The sequence below is a fragment of the Lipophrys pholis genome (assembly GCF_963383615.2).
Source record: "Lipophrys pholis genome assembly, chromosome: 22".
In the NCBI taxonomy this organism is placed as follows: Eukaryota; Metazoa; Chordata; class Actinopteri; order Blenniiformes; family Blenniidae; genus Lipophrys; species Lipophrys pholis.
Genome location: NC_137644.1, coordinates 15,975,300 through 16,001,342, shown reverse-complemented (window position 1 = coordinate 16,001,342; position 26,043 = coordinate 15,975,300). Strand labels below are relative to the sequence as shown.

General features: G+C 41.6%; 1 protein-coding gene across 2 annotated transcripts; it reads left to right on the top strand.

The window, feature by feature from the left end:
* Window positions 1-1,083: 1,083 nt before the first annotated feature.
* On the top strand, window positions 1,084-25,664 carry LOC308127317 (ninjurin-2-like). 2 transcript variants are annotated; one of them, XM_080492298.1, is made up of 4 exons: window positions 1,084-1,385; window positions 21,067-21,203; window positions 21,875-21,954; window positions 25,273-25,664. In XM_080492298.1, exons 1-4 carry the CDS (start codon window positions 1,290-1,292, stop codon window positions 25,434-25,436), a joined length of 477 nt encoding a protein of 158 aa, XP_080348424.1. In that variant the 5' UTR covers window positions 1,084-1,289; the 3' UTR covers window positions 25,437-25,664. The 2 variants fall into 2 exon arrangements, with proteins under 2 accessions (XP_080348424.1, XP_080348423.1); XM_080492297.1 differs by lacking the exon at window positions 25,273-25,664 and adding an exon at window positions 24,350-25,061 and having other exon boundaries at window positions 1,151-1,385.
* Window positions 25,665-26,043: the final 379 nt, after the last annotated feature.

Here is a 26,043-nt window from a genome sequence, read left to right as displayed (position 1 = left end):
TAAGCAGTTGATGAATTTTAATAGTTTTATTACCTGCACCTCAAAGGCTCATGCTTTTAGATGTTTTCATATTTTTTTTTATTATTCTAACTTTTAATCTGTTCATATTTATTGACATTTCAGCATTTTCAGTCTCATTTAACACTTTGAAAAAAAATAAAATACTTTTCACAATTTCTAATTGTTCACAACTAGAATATAAGTTTATTTTAAATATTTACCTAACATTCAAAGATAAGCTCTGTAGGCCAAAACCGGCTCACAAGAACATTAAAAAATATTTTCTATTATTTTAATATCTAACAAATTTAGATAATCAAAACAAAATGCAAATTAGTTTTTTTTTTTTAAAGTTATGTAATAGAAGGAATTTGTTTTCATTCTTTTTAATTTTGAATGTATATTTTCCACATTTGGTTAAACTTTTATATATTTAAAATATACTAATGGCAACATTTTTGTTGATTATTCTTGATGTGCTGAAATGATTTTTTTTTTTCAATATCGGTACTTATGGAGCGATGCATACACACATATTAAAATTTAACAGAATCAATTGAAAAACAAACCTTATTGATTATGTTTTGTAGCTTCACTGCCGAATCATTTCAAGTCCAACGTTGTCTGTGTGGATTGTTGTAACTCATATTAAGCCTCTTGTGAGTAATTCAAGTCCCCCTGTTATAAATTTCGGTATATTTTCCAGTGTATTCATGTTATTACAAATGCACTCCATGAGGATTTTAGTCACATCTACGTGATGTGCGAGTCGGTCTCCTTTATCTCTGGGTCTCCTGCTTTACAGAGCCGTAAACTCTCAACAGTGGAGCCTCAGTACTTTAATGGGAACACATCTGACCTCGGTTAACTTGACAGAAATGCAGCGAAAATGTTTTTTTGTTTGAGCCGGCAGGCACAAATAGACACAACTTTGGTCCAGGTTTGTCAGTCACCCAAACATAGCCACGAGCAGGCCAAAGACTTTCAGACGGGGAGCTTTTATTTATTTAAAAAAAAATGTAATTATCCGGAATCCTGTCGGAAAAAGACTGAAAGAGTGCAAAGTGAGAGATGGAGGGGGGGGGGGGGGGTCAAGATGCAGTGAATAAGCCGTTTGTTTGTCCCTTCGTTGTCCTCCCTGGCCTTGCCTGGTGCTTGGTGCCCGGCGTCCAGGGTAATTTCCTTTCACAACGACCGCTGCCATCCTTGCATTAGCATTTTCGCCACTGCGAGTGTGTGTGTGTGGGAGAGAGTGCGCATTTGGTCGCTTGTTTGCTACGCGCCTTGTTATGCAGGGAATGGGGAAGACGGAGCGAGGAGAGCAGGGCCGAGACATCGACCTGACATCGCTGAGATCCACCATGCCAGCCGGCGGCCCGCTGCAGGTTAGTGCGCCCAGAAAGAAATCCGCGTGGGAAAAGGGTCGAGGAGGTGAGAGTCAGCCGAGGACATGCACAGAAAGAGAACCGCTTAAAGGGAAACAGAAAGGAGGAACAGTTTTGAATGGTGGAGGATGATTTTTTATTTATTTATTTTGATTGAGTCGTGGCCTCTCCTGCTTCCTCCCTCCGTTTCACTTCGTTCGCAGCTTCTTCTCCCTTTGCTCTTTCATCTTCAATCTCTCTCATTCCTGGTCTGGCTGTTACCCTGAATCACTGCTCCCATCTCTGCCTCGCCACCCAGCTGTGGTATGTTCTGTCTACGTGAGAGCCGAGGATCAGAGGGCTCCAGCGAGGCTCTCCTGAGTTCGGCTCGGTGTCTGTCCTCTATCCTCAGACCGAGATACGATCACGACATCCATCAAATATCAATTAGGGCCTTGGTGCGAAGGCTAATAACGTCCTCTCATGTAGTTATGCGTTAAAGCAATGAGGAGTCGCTGAGGCCAAGGAAAAGGGGTCAGCGCAGGGTTGGAGAACTGAGGAGTTGGGTTCTTTTTTTATTTCAACGGGTGTTTATATAAACGGGCGTTCACACACTCATCTTTCAAGGCATTTTGTTAAGTGTGTCAATGATTTTCTTTGGTTTGGTTCAACATTGTATGGAAGGTTCCACACTGCTTCCTCACTACAGATCGCCTCCACACACAAACACACGCACACATGCACACACACGCATGCACACACACACACCTTGTGTATCAGTTTCAGAGGCAACAGTGTCCCTGCCTGTCAAGCAGCGGGAAGATCTGTTATAGGTATATTTAGCTGCACAGTCCCCAGTGAACAAAGTGCTATTGCTCAAGACTCTGTGTGCGTGTGTGTGTGTGTTTGCGTGTATTTGTGTGTGTGTCTGTCAAGGGTCAGGCTCAGTCTACATGTACTTGTCGATGGTAAAGTCAACACCACATACAGATATAAATGTATTTATAGATTTACTGGACGCGGCTACCTGTGGTCCCCGTGTTGCTGTGGGTGAAGTTGACCCGAAGCTAAACATCTGCTTGCATATTCAATAATGTCCTTTTTGCATTTTGCCGGGTGCTTTGTCTTGTACAACCTTCACATTTGCATTAATAAAGTATGGAGATGGGACTTCAAAAGATATGCAAATCTCGTGTCCCCTGTCGCAAAGTTAGCAGCGAGTTAATGAGCTATCCAGACAAGGCTTCTCTTAACCACACATGCGACAGAAAGCCACTTTTGTAAATAGATTACTTGTGTTGCTCTGTTTTGTACCTGCACCGCTGCAGGAAAATTAAGACTTTTTACATGAGCGGCCCGAAGAGGAACGGCTCGCGGCCTTAAGCACAGATAAGCCGAGAGCCTTTACGTTGCCATTTAGGGGGCGATCTGCCACCGGGCTAACGCAGTAATGACCATATCGTGTGGCTCGGAACGTAAATGTTTAGGCGCACAGATGCCAAGTCGTCGCCACAACTATTCATTTCCACCCTGGTCGCATAATTACACGTCGACGAAAGCCACGGGAGAAACGTGTGATCGACAGAAAAAGAGGAAGCGAGAGTGGCGAGTGTGTATGTGCAGACGTGTCGGTGTTTAGGGGAGCGTGGGCCGTCGGGGTATCGCTCCCCCGGCGTGATGCGCGCCCTGCATGCCACTGCCCGCTCGCAGCTCGTACGCAAATGATTGATTCTATCATCAGGTGCATTTGCAGTTGCAGGAATACTTTTATTCTGACGTGCAGCAGGTGCCAGGGTGTGTATATGTTACAGAAATGGCGTGAAAAGAAGTATTCCATATACCACTATATAATTAGACTTGGTTCAACATACTATTTTAAATCTCCACCAGTGTGGTAGTGGTAAGAGTTGATGAGGCCCATTCATGAGCTTTTTGTGGTATTTACTTGCAAATACTGCAGCCAGAGTTTCATCTTACTTTTCTGATGGTAAACACACAGTTAGTCCGTTGGTAAAAGATATTCCGCCACATGGTTTGAACTCACCTGAATGTGTTGTTTATCCTCAAACATTGACTAGATTTATTAGAGTTACTGTAACATGAAGCTGTTATTCCTCAAGTTGTCACACGGGACTTCCAGTTTATTTTTTTCTCTCAAGAGATCCAGAAAATAATTAAATAAATAAATAAATCAGCTTCAGACCGAATTCGAAGGGAAGCATGTAATTTGCTGAAATTGGATTCATGAGGTTTTCCACGCGGCGTCTGTGTGAAGCCGTCATGATGGATCTATTTCTATGGAGCGAGGGACTTTACACCTCCGAGCCGCTCTATGTATAGAGCGTGGCAGCAGGGCGTGGAGCGGCTGGTACGGAATTAGGAGGAGTCGCACGGCCTCTCCAAGCATGACAGTCATGTTCAAAGACCGAGAGTCTCAGGAGAGGCTGGCGGGCCAAGATTGGCATCGCAGTACTGTTTTACAGGATCAGTCTGATGTTTACTATTTGATCATTGTCAACTCTGCTGAGATAAAGTGAGGCAGCCTGGTTATTGCTTTTGGAGAGATTTTCTTAATATGGTCTTTCCCTGTGAATACAGTGAAGTGGAACTACAACATAGATTACATGTGTTTTTTAAATGCACTGAAATGGATGAAACAATACATGGCAACACGAGTGTACGTGAGTACTCTCGACTTTACTACCCCAACACGGAATCAAACTGTGAGTGCAAACTGCTTGTATCACTGTGTGACCTCAAGTGTAACTGCAAGCCTAATTATTCCTTCAAATGTCCCCAGGCCCTAAAGCCAACAATGAAAGTGGAAATCACATCTCATAAGCGCAACATTAGTGATTCGGAGGCGTGTAAGGTCGCCCTTTAGATGTGTACAAGCCCGGGCGGGTGTGACGGCTGTGAGTTCGCCAGCACGTCTCGCATGTCGCTCGCAGCCAATATCAACAACAGTGATAGATGTCTTAATCCCGGTGATTAAACTAATAACGTAGTCTTACACGAGTCTGAATAATAGAATCAACTGTACTTGACTGGACGATCAACTGTATGTTTTTCTGTTTACCCACGTGGTTTATCGATTGTCCCCCTGCAGACGCCGTCTCTCTCATGTCCCCCCGACTTCTGTCAACCAAACAAAAATACATGGCTGAGAGAGTGTGTGTGTGAGTGTGTGTGTGTTTGCATGTGTGTAACCTCTCCGCGGCCCCTACGAGGCAAATGCCACATTCTGAGTGTGGGTGTGACGTACGAGAAAGTGTGTGCATAGGGGATTCTGGGAACTTTCATCTGACACCCTCGTCTTTAAATGACACAAGACTGTTGTGATTGATGTGTAATATCGTGACTGTCTGTCAGCTAAAACAGTTTTTTTTTATTTGCATGTGGATATATACTGTATATCAGTTTTATTGTGAAATGTAGATAAGACCTTGTTACGATGAAGGAAATACCTGCTTGTTCTTGTTTTTAACTCTTGTTATCCCACAGTGTGTTATAATTGAACTATTATCTTAGAGATAAACTATAAAAGCTGAGCTGTTTTGATTTCATGCGTTTGAAGGACTTTTTTTTTTCCACGTAGGTTTATTGACTGTATGCATTCCAGGGCCAAGTACTCATCTTGGAAGTAGTAGTTTCACAAAGCTCAACTTTTACAAGACCTTTAGAAAGTAGCTGAAACCATAAAACTATTTATAACTGGTTATGTATATATATATATATATATATATATATATATATATATATATATATATATATATATATATATATACACACCAGATATTTTCTTTGCAGACTTTAGAATGTCTGGAAACTGCATCTTCATGTACTTTTCTCCAGCGATCTCTGAGAATTAAAAAAAAAAGGGATCTGAAGTGTTATAACTTTGGATTATTTGCTTCTGAGTTTGACCCACATTTAAATACTTGGAAGGAGCCTTACTCGAACATTGCCCTGGTGGGGAGGAGATTTGAAGAATGTGGAAGGCACAAGTCTCGCTCTTTATCTTTTCCAAAACTAGATTTAAACGGGCCAGTTTGAGAATCTGACCTTTGACCTTTTCACTCACTCATCTGTCCTTCTGTCATCCAGCTGCAAAACAAACATGGCGTCTGTGGAGAAACCAATTTGGCCGTATTTAATTTTTGATGTAGAGTATTAAAAAAAAAAAAAGAAGTTAATTTTGCACTTCAATATTACAGTGTGTTTTTGACTCTCGTGTTACAGATGTTTTACACATGACTAGTATATGTTCACAAAGCACACGTGGCTCTCTGTTTTCTTTGAGTATTTTTAATAAGCAGTCAAGGAGTTAGAGACACTTTCACGTCAAATCTTGTCAGAGGTGAAAGAACAGGGCCGAAAAGTGAACCAATAACTCGATATAACTCACTTCTCTGCTTCATTTCGTTCCATCAATCCATCTTCCGTAACATTTTATAAATGCTTCTGTTTCTTCTTTTCTCCTCCACACGCTTAAGTTTTCCCCTCCCTCTTTCCTTTATAACTTCATTCCTATTTCCGTTTGACTGTCTCTCTTTTCTCTTCTCCGTCCAGGGGGGGATTTTGTGTTTTCTTTTCATTTTGGCGGGGGGAAATGACAGCTGACTCCGTCTAAATCTAAAACAGCTTTGTAGGAGTTGCGTCCAATTTGTGCGTGCATGTGTGTGTTTACGTTTACAAAAAATGTGATAAAGGTCTCTAGAGAGTTTAAAGAGAGTGCATGTGCAAATAAAAGGATGGATGAGCGATACCAGATGAAGCTTCACCTCCTACCAGATCTAAACAATTAAATGATCTCACACACACACACACACACACGAGCCAGTCCTCTCCGCTACACATTTATACCCACAATTATATTGTCACAGTGAAACAAAGCAGACGTAACGCTCGGGAATTCCCATCACACCCACAAAAGCCTACTCCTTTTAGTGTCGGATCGAAAATCTTTTCCGTTTTTGATTCAGTCCACTTGCATGCAGATTAGAGCATCCCCAAAACTTGCTGTTATATAATAATATTAAATCACCCGCAGCAGCTTTCAGGCCTCACTTTTCATCAACTTGTTCCAGGCGTGTTTGCCAAGTAAAAGCAGGAACCCCCCCCCCCCCCCCCCCCTCGCCGGGACTCTATCGCACACACATAAATCATAAACACTCCAGACATATAAAATCTGTGTCGCTCTGCGTACACACCCATCTCATAAAAAGACATGTTGCTGTTGAAATCTTTTCATAAAGATGGATTCATTATCAGAGAATTGTGTGTTTGCTTACCAGTCGCATGTATAACCTGGTTATATTTGACGGCAGTGGTGCGAGTTGTTAAAAAAAAAAAAAAAAAAACTGAAGCCAAACACGTGTGTTGTTAAAGTATTCATGTAGAAATAGACACAGTCACACACTGTGTCTAAAGAGGGAGGAAGAAAAAGCCGAGTTTCTCACAGAAAAGTTCCTAGAAATGATAGAAAACAGGTAAAGAGAGGTTGGAGGGGAAAGAAGCCGTGCATCAATTTCTTTGCCAGCCACAGACGAAACTCACACCGAAGGTGGCAAAAGAAGCATCTATGCAGCCTCTGTTAATATCCTTGGAACAGCGTTAGATTTTTCCAGGACGCATACATTTGATCGATTTAAATAAATAGCATTTGAGGATAATCCTGAGAGTTTGAACGGACACAAGAGTGGCACTGTATGAACGCTGGCAGTTTGAGGCGCTGCGTTAACATAATAGTACCACTTGAGGCTTTCTGTGTGTGAGTGTACCGTAATTGTTGAGCGGGTACAGTAGTATAATGTATCCGTGCGAGGTCACGAGTGATTCTTAGAAGGAAAAAAAAAAAGATGGCAGAATGGATTCAGGGAAAGAATGAATATGTGCGAGGCGTGAGGGCCCTGTCTTACCTCATCCTGTCTGCCTGGTGCCTGCGGTGCTCGTGGGACTATTGTTGAAGTGGACACAATGAGATCGTGCTAAATGTGAAACAAAGCCACTCTGTTATTAACTGTTCTCCGGGTGACGGCGACGGAGCGTTAACCCCTCAGGCCCAACGGACCCGCAGCCCAACAATCACAGCTCAGTAAATCCAATTTGCGGTCATGAGAAAGGGAAGAAGCCGCTTCGACGAGTGCGGTGGACTTTCTACAGGTTTCCTAGTTTCACCTTAGAAAACATGCGTTTGTCTCTCTCTCTCTCGGTTTGCCCTGCGATGGACGTTCGACCTTTCCAGGGTCTCCTCTCATATTCAGCTGGCATCACCTCCAGTTGGATGAACCTGGTGAATCAATGTCTTCTTTTGTGTTTTTCCGCAAAAATAGTATTCAACGTGCAATTACATGTAACGACCAACTTGTCATCAGGTTTTTGGACGTAATTGATTGGCTAATGTTGCACATTAAGTTGTCAAAGAAACACAATGGCCAATAAACAAAAGTATACAATGCCGATAGTGTTTTTTGTTCCCTGTAAACTCCTGAATGCAGGTAGCCACTCCGGGGTGTCGCAGTCGACGTCTCCCCAGTGACCAAACATGAAACTGTTTCTCACGTTTTCTGGCAACATAAGCCGGCGCTCGACAAACATCTATACATCATATTTATGAGCGTCCGGGGAGGCAGTGGATGTATGCCCACGTCGACGTTTACTCATCTTTATTGCTGCACGCTCGCTGTGTGTCCAGCTGTGTGTGTGTGTGTGTGTGTGTTGCTTGTTCAGGAACATCCTTCAAAATCAACTCCTGAAAACTTTTATGTCTTCGTAAAAAAAAAAAAAAACATCTATTAAGTTTGTTCAGACAAATAGTCGTAAATCTAATAAATTTTTGGGGGGCGGAAAATACACAAGAATGAATGATTGTAAACAGCACAGAGGTGCATGTAACTCAGTGTATGTGACTCCAAGAAAATTGGCCTGTTTTACAGCATTTCCTATGCAGAGCAGAGCAATAATGTCTGAGTCACTGAAGAAAGTGGATAAAGGATCAGGGGTCACCGAAGTAATGAAGGCTGGAGAATTACATAAATGATGTGATTAACAAAGCCACACAGGTTGTATCAAAGCAGCTGGATTAGGGCCGTACAAAAAGCCTCCAAATGTCACAAAAGATCTTCATCTAAATGTCGCAGGAACTCATTAAGGAACATTTTCCACACTGAACCTGACCAGAGCGGTGTACACAATTGTCCTACCTACGTCTTTTTGCTCATATTATTCTTCGAAGCTTTGACCCACAAGACATTACCTAGAGTTTAAAATTGCCATCGGGACGATCAAATATGTTTTTATCGAGCAGAAACTCAGAAATTAGACCAGATACTTCTTGAGTTAACGAGATCTGTGCTGATCGTCGTCACACTGAGGAAGACAACGATTGCCTTCCATATTATAATAAACTAACTTCTCTGTATGATGCAACTGAAGAGCTTTGCAATCAGGGAAATATGATTTTAAACCGGAAGAAACGTGTGTGCAGAGGTGTATATGCAAATATTCCCGCTTAACTCTGCAGTTTACCCTTCACCTCCTGCGGCTATGCTCCGGGTGAAACCGATCCTTTGCTGCTGTCTGTTTACCTCGGACATCCTTTGCAGCTTTTCCACACAGATTATCGTCAAGTCGTGTTTTCGGCCGGCCAGAATTACGTCGAGCGCAAACAGCTTCGCGTGAAGGAAGTTGCTGCACACCTGGTCACGTCCGACTGGTTCAACAGGCAGCCTACTCGCTCGGCGACACTGTTTTAATTACGGCCTCAGTAGATTTCCACGTGTCACATCTTGAGTAAATAAAACACGGGCAGGGATGTAAATCTACTCGTCGACCCCGCGGACGCACCCTGCCGGAGTGGTAACTCCTCATTCACGATGTGTGTATCGCCGACTAAATCTGTGTTTCACAAGCCTTTTTTATTCATGGTTATCTAAAGAGTGGAATGGCTGTAGGGTGAAGGAATACAGGAGGAGGAGCCACTACCTCCATTTGTCCGTGAGGTGTCTTTTTAAAATGAAATACTTTCTTTGAAGTCAAAGGCATCTGTCGCTTTGCATATATTTGAAATGCACTTAAAGCAATAGTTTGAACAGTCCATACCTGACTTTACTATTAGTGGCATTAATGCTGCGCTCATGCAGCTGGAAACTTCAATAGTTACTTTCTAGGAACTTGTCAGCCATCTGAAGTACTAAATCCTTTGTCGAATATTCAACAGTATTGAGTTAGTGTGCAAAACGAAGATACTCAGAAAACAGGGACTAATATTTCTGGATCTGAGCAGCGAGGGAGTGGACGTTCGTGTGACTAATAGCGAGCATCACAACACAAAACACAACAAACAACATAATCACCCTGAGTAGCAAAAGGGTTTATAATACGTGTAAGTGGGTTTTTTTTGTGGTGTTGTTTTTTTTGGGGGGGGGGGTTGCTTTTCTCTGATTTCAGTTCGTGTTTACATCGGTCTGTCTCTTCGTGTGACTCACGTGTTGCAGCCTCGGCACAATAAAGCCGCTTTCGTGGAACTCGGGAAGTGGACATGCCCACAAGCACTCGCACACTCAGAGGAAGGAAGTGAGTGTCGGGGGGGGGGGGGGGGGGGGGGGGGGGGGGGGGGGGGCGGCGATGAAGGGTGAGCCATTAAAACCAGGAAACCTCTGGGAGGAATGCCCTGCGCTGTCACACGCGGTTCGAGGCCCGAGAGCAGGTCGGCCTGAGGGAGGAATAAACCTCCAACATCCGTGGAAAAACACCGTTCAGATAGAGTCACACGACAAAAGAAAATTTCATTCTCACATCTTGGGAGCGTTCCATTTATTTATTTATTTATTATTTTTTTTTTGGATACACCTGTTGTACACGCCCTCATCCCTCGAGGCACAACTCCAGAGTGTGTTGTTTTTTTTAGTTTTTTTAACATTGCAGGTATTTACAGTATACACTCATCCATCCTGCCTCCCACACTCACCTTGTTTGCTTTAGATACTCGCACGCTGGTTTGACTGCAAGTCAACACCATATTGTGTCGAATCGATTTTCTGATTGGATGAATTGTGATTACTCCAAAACCACAAGGACGGTCACGGCTTGTCGTGTAATATTATATAATCCTTCCTCGTAACTCACAATACTTACTAATATTAACAACTATATAACTAAGAGAAAGATTTTTTTAGATTTTTCAAAATTACTTTATTTGAAGAAGATATAGATACACGCACAGCAAAAAAGTCATTAAATAACTAAAATGAAGTAGTAGAAGAAGACGAAGAAGAAGGAGAATTTGAATATCGATTAGTGTGTTGACAAGGTACTTTAAAATATCATATGGATAAAATCTAGATCGTGTAAGATTTGTAATCTGTACGGACTCGAAGTATTTCAATTTGCTGTGGGAGGTAACGACGGAGCCAAGCTCCTGTGGGACTTCAGCTTCCAGACTAAATAACCAACTGGACATCGTGATGGTTGGGAAACAACAAAAGCAAAAGAGGGAAACGGTGATCGACGTGGCAGCACCAGCTCACAGCTAAATCAGAAAGAAAGAACACAAAAAGGTTTGGCAGGTACCAAAGTAGATACTGTGAAGGTCAGCCAAACTCCCAGGCCACTGGTTGAGGAACATTTTAAAGCGGTCATTGTTTTATTATTTTAATGGAGTGGCCCAGCTGACATTAAATTTGCCCCCTAAAGAAAACAAACTTTTCCATGTCTGTCCTAGACAAACAAAAGTTTGAGTTTCATTCAGTCACTCTGCCACATAAGCCGCCTTCATAAACACTTACGAAAGAATGGGTTGCCCTAAAAAGTTCACGTAATTCAAGTATGACGCTGTACTGCCATGCGTCTTTTGCCAGTGGGAGACGCTTTTTCCTTCTTCGTCTGTTTGCTGTGTGATTCTCTAAGCTTCTCTATGTTGAACGACTGTATTCATTTTGCACACAATAGTGAGTAAAGAATAGATGTTCGGGCCACAGAAAGAGCAGGTTCTTTTCAGTGAGAAGAGCCATCGAGGCACGACGAGGCTGATGTTGAACGACTTGTGTTGTTCGCAGAGACCTCGTCTTAAAAACGGTTTAATTCCAACAAAAACCCTCATGCCTTCCTCTCAAATGTTAAAAAAAAGCGAGACTCTGCAGGCCCTTTAATCTCTCTGTCACTCACATGAACGTTTCAATGTTAACATCGCTCCTTAGTGACGGAGGCAGAATGCAGCACAGCAGCATTGCGGTGAGGACAAACTGTTTGAATATCAGCTGCGCGGAGGGATCCCATATTGCAGAAAACAGATTCGCGGAGCACCGAAGTCTTAACTGGAGCGGTGTGCTGCGGCGGCAGTGAGCTGGCACCCCGTTTGAAGACGGCATTCCTCTAAATGGAGGGTCTTGAGAGCTCCCACGGTAGCAAACATCTGCTCCCTGAAGGGGCTCTTGCGCAATTTACTGCCGACCCGTGAACCCATGAAATGTGTTTTATCGCTTCAACATGATAACCGAGTTTTTCTGATGACAGTTATTTAAAAGAAAAGTCTTTTCTTCATCTGCTAATTGGCATTTTCTTCTTCTTTATTTTTTTGTACTGAAAGCCTTTTATGACATGTTGCACACTTACTGAGACAGAATTCTTGGAATTGAAGGTTGATGCTCACAAAGAGTCTGACGTCCATGCCTACACTTTTCAAAACAGCCGCCTCCCTGCAATAACCTCAGGCAAACACTCAACAATGAGTAGTATATTTTTACAACTCTACAAATCATGCAAAAAGGCGAGCAGGTCAATTTTATGCTCCATTGTGCACAACGTACAAGTGTATTTCCTTACAGTAATGACACATTGTGGAGGTATAACTCTGTTTAAACACATTTCAGGGGCTGAGCGTTACTTATAGGGATAAGAAGAAAAAAAATCCCCAGACTGTAAATCCTCCCATTTTATTTGGAGGAAACCGCTGAACAAAGGGGAAAATGTTCATTTAAAGCGTGTGTGTTATCTTCAGGAAGAAGGATGAGCACGGTAAAGAAACGAGACGCTGATGGGAAAAACACATGGTCATTTCGCTAAATACATTTCCAGTGCAAGGTAGAACTAAAAATTAATTAATTAATCACAATTCAGTCGCATTGTGTTTTCTTAAGATTTTCAATTTTGGTAGATTTAATCAATAAATACAATCACAGTACATATTCTGAACTATTGATATAATCATTTCTGTGTTGTTTAAATATTCAAAATGTGATACCACAGATTTGGCGGAAATTCTTTGAGCACATTTTACACGAAGCCATGCTCTTATCTATACCTCCATGTCCATTATTTACCTGAACCCTCCTGTCCTTTGGGTCAAAACGTTGTTTTTTTTTCATTCAATTCATCATCATATCCATTAGCCTCAATAATAAAGCTTGCAAACAGAGTAATACCACTGATAGTCTACAGGGGCAGTGTTGTGCAGCGTCGCTCATGTGCGACCAGTGAAATCAACGAAGAAGGGAGCAAAAATGAGGATCCATTCGGATATTGTGAATGTGAGCGTAGATACAAATAAATCTTCAACACTGATGAAATTCATGGTCACTTCCTGACTACAAACCTGAAATCCTACTTGCCAGTACAGCTATCTGAGTTGTTTCATGCATTATTCGATTATAAACAACACTACATGAGGTACAAACTGTACCGTCACTGGGTAAAACAGATGACCTGAACGGGGGGGCAAATTCTTTGTTGTGTGTAATGGCACATCGCGAGCGCACACACACACATGTTTGTCCTGACCTTTTGTTGTTGCCTTACTGACCCGTTGTCGATCCGCGCGAAACAAGTGAGCAGCGGGGTTTTACTCTGTGAGGTAACGCTGCCTCGACATACCTGCCCTTCCCGCTCCTCCACACTGAACCCTCCTGTTTACACGTGTGTTCTCGGCGTCGCCATGACAGCATGCAGGGGGTTTGCGAACACACACACACACACACACACACGACTGACATGTGTTACATACCAATGCCTCTCTCTCGTGCGCACACACACACACACACACACACACACACACACACACACACACACACACACACACACACACACACACACACACACACACCTCGCCAACATTTCCCCTCAAAGGTTTTTGGCGTCACCATTCCATCCTTCTTTAACAGTGAGCCAAATAAATCAACTTGTTGCATAACAGATTGTTGCTGAGTGGCTGACGTCAGAGGAGGACGAGGTGTTTATGGACACTTTTTCACACTATTGCACACACACACACACACACACACACACACACACACACACACACACACACACACACACACACACACACACACACACACGTACACACACACACACACACACACACACACACACACACACACACACGTACACACACACTGTACACACACTACTAGAGACCAGTGCCTGAACAGACCTTCACATGACATTTGAGACCTGGATGCCTTGAAAAAAAACCCATTTAATTTTAACAATATGCTTGCTTCACATAGTTTCTTTCATGCTTGTACCGATTAAAATAATGACCAAACATTCTTGGTTTTAGTGGCTATTTCTCCATGTTCCAGCCAGGTATTAAGTTTAAGAAACTTTTATTTTTCATATTACTGGATATGCTTCTTTGTCAAACTCTACCATTTTTAAATATTAGGAATTGAAATACAACAGAAAACTATTTTCTCGAGCTTGTTTTGCTCAACATCTAAAGACACTCATAACATTATAGTTCCACTTTTACTCATTTCAGCTGACTGCGGGTGAAGATAGGTCACTGACACTTGTTTTTCGGACTGTGGGAGGAAACTGAAGTACCGAGAGAAAAGCTGAGCATGCTGAGAATCTCCACACAGAAGCTACTTAAACTGTGAACCGGGAGTAATCTCACGAAGGAGAACGTGCTAAGTAGTACGCTACGGTGGTCATATTGAGAACTTAACATTTACATGCAGCTGAAACACTTGACTGAGTCCCACAGGCCAAAATCAGCAAACAGGATTAGTCTGATATAAAAACACCTGCTGTTCCTAATTTGACCACTGGGGGTTGCACTGTTTCAGATTAGAGATCATAACACATGGTAAACAAGTGAGTCATTGATGGTGAAATTGCATTATTTTATGAGTAAATGTTCCATAAAAGCTGTAATTTTTTTCATATCAGCCAGAAAAGAAACTCTTTGACAAGATGGATTTCAGATTGCACTTTCTTATTAGGGAAATTTGAGTTTGCTAATAATAGATCTTGTTGGCAGTGCATTACAACTGAGGAAAACCTTTTTGTTGGTACTTACAGGTTTTTGTGTTATTACTTTACCATTGATTTTCCCAGTTGAGCTCGAATTGTGTTATATGTGACTCTCAAATCCAAATTTATTTAACAACCCTGGTGCAAAAACACAAACATTCAGTCAAAACAAGTTCATTCACATTGCGCATGTTATCACACAAATATCCCGAATCATGGTTGAAAAGCCAAAGGTACCACATTTCTGCATTTCACAGTGGTGAGCGGATCGCACCAGAGTCTGGAGTTTGCATCCAATCTGCGGTGAGGGGTTTGAGCAACGGCAACGTTGGCCAGCTCAGGGTAAGGTCATGGTTTCAGCTTGATCGAAATTTGTAACCCCGTGTCTCAAGTCACTGTGGACTTCCTCCGTTGCAAACCGTAACCACACCGTGAGTGCCAGAAACACCGACCAACAACCAAAAAAAGCACACTGTAGTGACTACTGTAGTTTCACTGCTTGATGAAAGAGTGGCTTCAGAAAAATCCCTGCAGTTCGTTACACTCTTTAAAGGAAGCACACTTCTGTTTGTGGCATTAATCTGTGAAAGTGCAACCATATAAAAATATCTTTAAAAAACTTTATTGTTTGGAAACCAGTAGGATCCGGTTGAATCACTAAGATGTATGTAAAACTCTGTAACACTGTGTAGTTTGGTGTGAAATGCATCAATTCAACTGATAATAGACATCAATCAATCAATCACTGGTGAATAAAGGTGCTAAGTTCCACGTTGGCAGCCGTTTTCAAAAAAGCTGCATTTTTAGTGGCTCCAAGCGACAGTGTTGTGTAAACGGACACCTGAAATACAACAAAAGTTTTACCTTTACTCGTAAAAACATTGATGTTTAAACGGGGCAGAAGCTTTACGATGAAAACTTCTTCCCTCACTCATGCAAACGTGATAATTTAATCATGTTCAAATCTTAAAAGTTCATCAAAGTGATGCATTTTGTGAATGGATTACGTGTTTTGTGTGTATTTTCTAACATAACGTGTAGTGTTTGTGTAAGCATGAGACATAATAACTGATTTTTCCATCTATGCTTTGTGTCCAAATCTATGGAAAGATTGTTTTCTCCAGGCTAATGAATTCAGTGAGTTTTTTTTAAAATAATTTCAATACTTTCTGAAGTTACTTTGTGGGCTTGTCAAGTAGTCAAATAGCTTCAATCTGCAATATGCAGGGTTTTATTTTTCTTTTATAATTAAAATTTTATTCACGATCAAGTTGTAGCAGCATAAAATGAAGGTAACAAATTGTATACTCAGACTTTGTTGGAATACTTAAACTAAGCATCTCGATGAATCGGCTCATTTTTAAGAACACAAGTCATGACTTTGCAGTATTTGCGCATTCCTGTTTGTTAAAGCAAAATCTAAGTGAAGCCAGAAACACGGGAGGATTTATGTGACAGAGAGTAGGACAAGAAGAAAAAAAAAAACAACATGAAGGGAAGGTTTGAAAAAGAACCAAGAGGTTGCGTCCGGTGTGTTAAAATGGCATGTGGGTTGACTCAGCGGTGCCATAAATGACAGCAGGGAAGGTGCCTATTAGTGAGACAGACGGTAATGCATAAATATCAGAATGTGCTCATTTACTCATTGGCCCCTATAATCAAGGAAACACATGTCTCCCAATGTTAGGCCAAGCACCATCCTCACATTATGTAGTCTGGGGCTTTTTTAAATAAAAACATGCACACATTCACTATTTTCAGTTTTTTTTTTTTTTTGTTTCTGCCGGAAAAGTGGGGACCAGAGAAAATGTCATCCAGAGTGAGGACATTGTGTGAGGATCACCTGTTTTCTCACTTTGTTTTGATTAAAATCATTTGTTTCATTTTTAGTTGAAATAGAAAAGACATAGTATTTTCACTTCATTTTGCACCAAGTATAAAATGGAATAATGTTTAAAATTAAATTTCTGTCTCCATGTAAATTTTTCTGTTTTTTAAAAAGGATATTTTTAATGTTCACATACTTGTATATCTTAAGGGGGAAATATTAATACAGCTGTTGTTATTTTCAGATTGCTTATTGATATTTACGATATTTCGAGTTTTACGTGACCCGTGAACTAAAAAAAAAATTGACACTCCAGCTATAAATACTTAAAACAAACCAAAATGAGTTTCATGTGTCAAGTTTTCTCTGCAGGCTTATAGTTTTATAAAGATGACTGGTACTATCTTTTATTTGAGCAGATGCGCCCGCATTGAGCCTGTGACGGACAAAACACCACCCCCTTCTTCATGCTGACTCTTGTCTATCAATATTTACTTAATTTAACATTTTCCTGTTCTTCCGCTCCCTCACGCTGAATGGAAGTTACCCAGAAACCAAACGGAAAGACGACCGACGCCTTAAGGAGGAGAGAACCTCGGAAAAATGCAGAGGGGAGGGAAAGAGAGGCAGTCAAACACACGAGCAGAATCGGACAGTAAAAATAAGATACTAAAAGACAACAACCAGAGCTCCACTCCTAGTTGGGCTATTCGTCTTATTGGCCATTAGTGCGACCAATAGGAGTCCAGGGGAGGAGCACTTCCTGTTAAGCAAGAGTGGGAGGGGGCTTCCCATGTGCGTGCGTGTGTGTGTGTGTGTGTGTGTGTGTGTGTGTGTGTGTGTGTGTGTGTGTAATTCTGTTGCCAAGTTTTCCCTTTATGGTTGGAACCAACATGCACAACAATGAACAGTTTCACATGGGCCTCTGGCAGATATAAAACCAGCTCTATGTGTGTATTGTGAGTTTTTTTTTTCATGCAGTTTGTTGTGTTTGGGTGTGGGTCGTGTACCTTGTGTTATATGACCCCGAGCTCCACGGCCGGGGATCGGCGAATTTCAGGAATGGGAGTTTTACGAGAGCTCTGGATTTCTAGGAAAAGTTTGCTGTATAAATAGGATCCATGAAAACCAGCAGAGTAAGCAGGGCTTCTTGTGAACGGAGGAGCAGTTTACAAACCCGACAGCGTGGCCTGTAGGAGGCTACAACTTGTTACTGAACTGCAGTAATACAAGTACAATGAACTTAATGGTTGGTTTGATTGTTGTACATTTTTTATTTAGACACACAAACCAGAATTAGTTTTAACTTCATCTCCTGGGACTTTGTAGTTTTCTATTGACTGTCAATGGACTCGCCATTGTTATTGTTTGTAGCATACATGTGTGCTTTCATTAGGAAAAACAAACAACAGCACCCACTAGTGGCCCTACATGCTAACTACTTAATTTTCCACCGTTTCTGCCATTATTATGTAAATTATTTTCACAACGTTGCCGTGTAATATGCGAAATGTCTTAAACTCATGAACAATGTCAGTTATTATATAATAAATGTTTCTGTTTAACAGATTATAGGCGTCATTGTCTTTCTGTATTCAGCAAAAAAGAAGCGTTTCACCCTTGAATCTCCCTCTGTGGTGTCGTCGCAGCACAAACCGAACACTCGGGTTTAATTTAGCAAAAGTACAATTATTTAAAGTGAATGTGGTTTTTGGCGACTTATCATCAGCTCCAATTCAAAAACAAGTTAAGAAAATAATAAGGGCAGAATGTTCAAATACTCCAAACCAGTGTTGAGTGGCTGTTGAGTCAAGCGGTTTTAATTCACATACTTTGAGGGCAACTATGTTTAACTCGTCTGGGCTCCCACTGAGTTTTAAAAAAAAAAAAAAAACGAAGTGCCTATCTGCTCCTCTTATCTGTCTGATGAAACAAAAGACTTGTAATGAATTTATGGCCACATCTTAATGAGCAGTTAGTCCAGATTGAGCACGATAAAGGTACAGCCAGTACATTTAGAGACGTAACTCTAACTGAACACACATGGCCCATAAAAGCTGTACAGGCCACTCCAGTGTTTTGGTTGTAGTGTGTGTGTGTGTGTGTGTGTGTGTGTGTGTGTGTGCTTTGGCGACGGGCCCAAGGCTGATGTTGATAAAGTGTGACCACGAGTCCCCAAAGGAGAAAAAGTGGAGCCATGCCAGCATATATGCATACTTTCTCTCCCTCCGTCGGTTTCTGAAGCTGTCTCTTCTCCCCTATCACTTCCTCACTACACTCTACATCTTCATCTCCTTTTTTTTGTGCGTGTGTCCCTCACATACCACTGTACATGTGTTCATAGTGTTTTGACAGCCCTACAGTTCGAGGAATACGGTTCAGTTTCCGAGAGATTAAGCAAGACGGGATCAGACTGTACTGCGATTCAGGCTGTGAGGGGGATTAAATCTAGATTTGTGGCTACGATGTGCTCACATGTACTGAATCAAAGTGTCACGACCCGAACGCGACACTTATCTTACTATACTTTGTCTGGGCGAAGTTTAGGATGTCAGTAACACGAGTCCAGTGTTCTGTTTTCTGTTAGGTTTGTTCCAGTTGTCTCCCAGAGTCCCAAAAAAAAATTAAAAATTTAATTGGTAAATTATAATTGCAGTATGTGCTCAATACACCCTGCAAAAGAATGACTGAACTGCAACCATTCATGTTTTCATGCACTGCGCATCCATGCCCTGTTAATATGATAGAACAGTGTGAATAATCTCCATTATTTCACAAAAAAACACACAAACAAAAGTGGGATAATAACAAACTAAACAACAAAAGTCACAAACTTCTGCATGTCGGACCTGCGGACACAAACCTTAACATCATTGACTTAAGTATTTGTATTAATCATAAACAATATCCTTATCAAAACACTTCCAGCAGGATGACACGCCAGCTCACAGAGACCGAATCATCTTTTTCAGTGGACTCCGAAGGCCCCTGTCGTCACCACATTTCTGTCCAAACAAAAACCCTTTGAGATGTAGAGGAAACGCAGGTTCACATCCTGTAACAAATCTGCAATTTCTTTCACGTCATCATGGATCAAAACCTTGTTGAATCCACGAACAGCTGGCGAGAGGAGTCGGTAAACCGAGCTCATCAACAAATATAGAGTTACTATTCTTATTATATTATTCATTTTATTTTGTAAGAAATGTGAAGCGAGAAGAAGTTCCCGGAGTGACAAAGGGGTTAAGACACAGTTCTGATGATCCACAGAGCTGGCGTTGAGCAGGATCTGTAAAAGTCATTTGTTCCCCACACAAGACGGAAGCGCGCCAGCGCTGAAGCGGAGGGGAAGTGGATGTAAACACAACGCTGGAGCTGCCGGCGGACCGACGCTCGTCGCTTTGAGGAAGAGACTTAACACGCATGACCTCAGCTTGCTGGAACGGCATGTTTGCATGGTCCCTAGTATCACAGTGTGCACGTGTCCCGTGTTTACAAGTCCTGGAGCAGTACCATGTGTACAGAGGGTGGAAAAAAAAAGAAGAAGAAGTGTGATGGAAAAGTTTGTGTGGAGGTTTGATGACGGTTCATCGACACAGTTACGATAATAAACAATGGCTTAAGTGTGGTGAATATATGTGGTCACGGTCACGCTGTGTTGCCATTTTTTCAAAATGGAAAAATCTAATCTAAAACTCAAAGCAGGAACTTAACAGAGAATGAATTATAAAAACAGACGCGCTGACAGGCCGCAGTGCTGAGCAGTTACTGTGCATGTACAATGTTTTGGAGCAGCACATTGCAGCACAATGAGGTCATGAAGTACAATGTGTCCCCGGTGTGTGCGCGTCTGACTTCATGCATGTGATATACGTCTTCTTTAGGTACAACTCTGTGCAGCCCGGAGAAAGAAAAACAGCCCGATTCGAGCGGCGCTGACGCTGCCTTAGGAAAAACGATCCATTTGTGGACACGAGTACTTTATTCTATAGTTCAGTTTTAAGTAATGCAATATGTGGACGTGCAGCCGCTCCTCTATACAGGGACAGTAATTACATGGCGAAAACGTTAGTCACCGACATGTGCTGTGAGTCATAACCTGGGGCCTTATGTAATAATGGTCAATGTTATCTCTTCCTTCTATTGTCTACACGCATGCACGCACACACACATACACACAAATGCTGAAATCACAAATTAAATACAGTTTTATACATGTTTTGTTCATATATTTTGTTTTCTCTCTCAAATGACTGTTGGGAGGAGACAGAAATACTTACAGCAAAACATAAACACTTTCAAAAATTACACTGATGCATGCTGGAGACTGCTGAATACTGCTTATGCAGGATTTAAGAACTATTTCATTAAAACCTCCTCAGGTGTTGCAAAACCTATCAAGGTATTTTCATCACACTGACACAAAGGGAACATATATGTAGTCATCATAAAATAAGAACTATCTTGTATTTAATGGTTAATATGGACTCAAATGTTTGTTTTTTTCCTTCTGGCAAAGTCGTGCATTGTAAGTTTGATCTTTGCTGCCCCCTTAAGGTCATTTTCTAGAATGCATGTGTGTCTTCAAGTGTGGGTTTTGTCCCCTGTGTGTGTTTTCAGGGAGGCTCGACCTCCAACCTGAACATGAACCTGTACGCCACCAAGAAGACGGCAGCGGAGGGCATGTTGGACGTCGCTCTGTTCCTGGCCAACATCACCCACATGAAGACGGTCATCGAGCAGGGAGCTGGATACAGGTCAGCCGCTTGTGTACGGTGGTGTAGTGGTTTGCCTTGGCTGTAAATGACCTCCGGCTCGAGTTTTGCTCTTGCCAGGTAGGATGGGTTCAGCAGGAAAGCATGGCTGCTCCAGGAGGGTCAACGCAACTTCGAACGCCACGGTGCAACAGCAAAAGTAATAACAGCAAAAGCCACAACACAATCACAAACTCCACAACACAAATGCAAAAGCCACAACAAAAGTCCGCAGCGGTCGAAACAAACAGGTTAATGAAACGTAACGACAATGTGTTCATGAAACATCACTTTAGTCACAATCATCGAGTAACAGTGTTTTACTTACCTGTCATTAAACTCTCCTGTCAATTAAAGTAGTCCGTCACAGAATATTGTCCCCCGGAAACAAAGCCTGTTCTTCCAACTGCGGTGCACAACCTGCTGTGGGTTACGTTCCGTTGTGGCCTTTTTATTTGTGTCGCGGCTTTTGCAGCTGCGTTGACCCTTCTGGGCCACCGTAGATCTGTGCAACTAACACCGTTTGCACCAATGATGTGGATCATCACTATCTAAAATCAAGAAAAAAAGAATGATTAAAAGAAATAAAGATCATTTTGTTAAAGTTGTTATTGTTCTTCGCAACCCAAACGCAAAGTTACGCCACTGTTTGCTTTTCCCCCGTTCTCCGTCAGGTACTACGCCGCAGTGCTGACACTCATCTCCTTCTCCCTGGCTCTTCAGATCGTCGCTGGAGTCCTGATCATAATAATTGGTGAGCACTGCAAGATTAGTCCGCTCCAACATCTTGTGCTTCATCGGTCCATCCTTCACGTTTCTAACCGGAGCACATTAACACATTAACGCCCTGACACACATCGGCAAGGTGCCAGACTGTGGGATTCTGCTCTTGTTTTGTCGTTACGTTGGGTTTGTGTTTGTACACGTGTGTTTGCAGCCCGGCGGGACCTCAACGACGAGGCCAACCAGAAGCGTCTGGACGGCCTGAACAACAACGCCACTATTCTCATCTTCTTCATCTTCGTCACCAACATCTTCATCTCTGTGTTTGGGATGGAGCGCACCGGCCTCTTTGCCAGGATGCACTTCTGACTTTCTCATGTAGGGGAGTGACTCAAACATGTGGCGTCTTTTTTGTAGAAAAAATTAAAAATAATCATTAGATGTCACACAAAACACACACGGAGTTAATCTTCTACTCATTTACTAATCGACTACTCTGATGTTATTATGAATGAAGGAATGAATGAATGGATGGACCAAGGGACCAACGAGATACTTGTGTCTGTCTCTATTTCTTTGTCCGTGTGTGTGTGTGTGTGTGTGTGTGTGTGTGTGTGTGTGTGTGTGTGTGTGTGTGTGTGTGTGTGTGTGTGTGTGTGTGTGTGTGTGTGTGTGTGTGTGTGTGTGCGTGTGTGTGTGTGTGTGTGTTTCTGTGAGCACAGCTCGTCTGGAGCTGACCGTCCTCCAGTCTTGTCGGCGGTGGTTAAACTGCCTGAACAATCTGGTCACCGGCATCATCTTCCTCACCTTCATTGTCAACGTCATTAAAGCTGCTTTCGGCACACAGCGCAGCTGCTTTCTGCGATGGCTCCTCCAGCGCTTCATTCTATGAAACCCAGATATTCGTAGGCACATTAGTTTAAATCGTAATATAGCAATTGATAAGTGCATATATTTAAAAAAAAAAAAAAATTTAAACCATATTTTCCTGTTTCTTCTCTCGTAATGATGAAAAACTATAGAGGACATACGTAAACTGTTGTCGGTAAATACACACTTTAATATTCAAAACTAATACAAGACATAGCATCTTTTTGTTCAAGCATAAACCTAAGAAATTAAATCTAAGGATCCTACTATTTAATAGTAGTAATAGTTTTTTCACACTCAACAAAAGATCATAGAATATATAAATAGCCTTCAATTGTATTTATTTATATTTCAATTCACTTTAATAAAGCTTATAGTCAACATAATAAGTAGTATCTTTATATCTGTTGTGATGCACCAAATACAGTATATCTTTGAAAAAAAAAGAAGTGTGAATTGTAGTTGTCCACTCTGCCATCAGATGGCAGTAAAGTACAGCTGATAGAAACTCTGCATTAAACAGTTTGTTTGTCATACTTTTATCACATTGAAATCCAAAAATTCCAAAGTAACTTGAATCAGAATTTGAGTCCACCACAGTAATATAATCTCAAAAACATCTACACGCTTTACTGAGCACCAGTTCCCTGTCTTGTAATACCACATTACACCACATGGGGGTGTAGTAAATTATTCTGTTTCCCTGGAGTCCCAAAACTGCTAAAATGAAGAAATTGCTAAATGTTTTTTCATTAGCAACTATAATTTAGCACAGACGCCTTAAAGTTTCAACTATTTAGCTATTTTAGCTCTTTCATCTCAACATTTTAGTGATTTAAACCATTTCAGGCTTGATGACACTTGACACATTTTAGCCATTTTAACACTTTTAACTTTGTTGTTGTTGTTGTTGTTGTTTGTTTTGAAGCAATTTTAGAAATTTTGACTGAATTATCGTATTTAGTCACTTTCAGCTTTGTAGGTCATTTTAGCCGGCTTAACCATTTTTCAAAATTTTTCAAATTCCACATTTGTTCTTTTGAGGTATTTCTCTTTTTAAGATTATTTCGAGGTTATCCGTTGTAAAGTCGACATTTACTATCTGAAGTGAATGGCACCATGCAAGGGACACATATTTTAATCAAACTACTAAAGTACCTCAGTGAAGTGTCACATTTAACCCTTTGAGCTGTGAGATACGAACCCGCTTTGAAAGATATAGCGCAGAATAAAATTAAGCTAAAATTGTTTACCTACACATCATTTTGCGAAAGCTACAGAGAATCTCCACAAAAGACTGAAGACGCCTGGACTTGTTTGTCTTCATCCAACAGAAGAAGAACAATTTAGAAGGCAGACAAGCTGCTACAGTGACTCATTACTGCCCCCAAATGCACAGATATGGAATTACACTGTACGGTTGCTGTGATTTTGCGTGTCTGTGTGTGTTTGGACATGTGTGTTTGCAAGCAGCAGCTGTATGTGTGTGTAGATGGGTGAAATGTTTGAAACCATGTGTGTCTGTCTGCATGTGTGTGTGTGTGCACGTGTTGTAGCCCGCAGGGACCTAAACCTGGTGTCCAATCAGAAACGACTCGACTACCTGAACAACCTCGCTACAGGCGTCATCTTCGTCACCACGGTGATTAACTTCTTCATCAGCTTCTTCGGATCCAAGAGGACGGGCTTCTTTCGCTGGCTGCTGGCCCGACTCCACTTCTGATGCGCGCACACACACACACACACACACACACACACACACACACACACACACACACACACACACACACACACACACACACACACACACACACACACACACCACGCACACACACACGCGTGCACCTGTACTTTATTTACACACACCATTTGATTTGTCGTTATCAAAGTTGAAAAAACAATTCACCTTCTATTGATCCATGCTTACTCACATATTAATTATTCTTGCTCTAAAAATGTATTTATTCTGTAATCCAACAGAATACTGTAATGCAAATATGCTTCATTGAATTAGCTGCAGTAGTACTGTGGAGAATTGTGTCTGCTGTTCTTTGTATGTATGCCCACATTTTTCTTTACTTTTTACTTTTTTTTTTTTTTAAACTGTTGACATTACAAACCCTATTTAAATAAAACATAAAAAAAACGGATTTACTTCAAAGTTTGTGTGTGAGACATAAAAATGGCCTCGAAGTTCAAAATCAGTCGGAAAGCATCGTCTATGTGTGTCACAATCCCTTCCAAAAAGCTGAATAAATTTGATGTTTTAACAAAGAATCCTCTGGTCTGTGCATTGTGTTTGTTTGTTTGTTTGTTTGTTTGTTTGTTTGTTTGTTTGTTTTACCCCACATGGTGTGACTGATAGATCAGAGCCTGAGGTGAACTCCACGTGTTTTTTTAAATCATTCTAAGTGTGTAGGTGTGTAGACGCCTGGCGTGGTCTGAACCGCCTCTGTCTCTGCTTTCTGTGGTGACGCAGGCCGCCGGAACCTGAACAACTCCACGCTGCAGAAGCGTCTGGACTACCTGAACAACGTGACCACCATCATCGTCTTCGTCACCGCGGCCCTGAACCTCTTCATCAGCACGTTTGGCATGCAGAGAACCGGACACTTCCCCTGGCTCATGATGCGAATTCACTGACATTCACAGCGGCTACCGCGCTCACAGAATGAACAAACACGCTCACAATTTATAATATGCACGCTTTCATAACAACACCTTTCACCCTTTAATAAATAACTTGTGTTTTGGTTGGTAAATTCTTACACATTTACAATATGCTAAAAATAAGCATCATTATATTTGTGCTGTTGAACTCTGACTCTAAAAAAGCAATATTGTGTTTGTGCAATAAACTGTCAAAACGGTGTTTTTTCTTAATGTGTTGCACAAAGGGTCACGCGTTTGAACCTCTGCGCATTGAGAATCTCAATGTGGCGCCATCTAGTGACAGCAGTCAGCATCACCGCCTCGTCAGCTTCAGGCTTCAGCTGCATCCTTCAGAAATCACACAAAAAACACAGATTTCCTTTTAGAAAATCGCTTCATTGACTCATTCAGTCACTGAAGAGTACATGCACCACATTTTATGACATTATTAGCAAGTTATTAGTTTATTGGCTTCATTAAACTTAAAACTGCCATAAATAATGAGATTATTGGTCTCTGCATACAAGCACTTTGGAATGACATTCAAACTTTCACTCAAATAATATTAGTATTTGAAGTCGGGCTAAGTTGCTTTTTT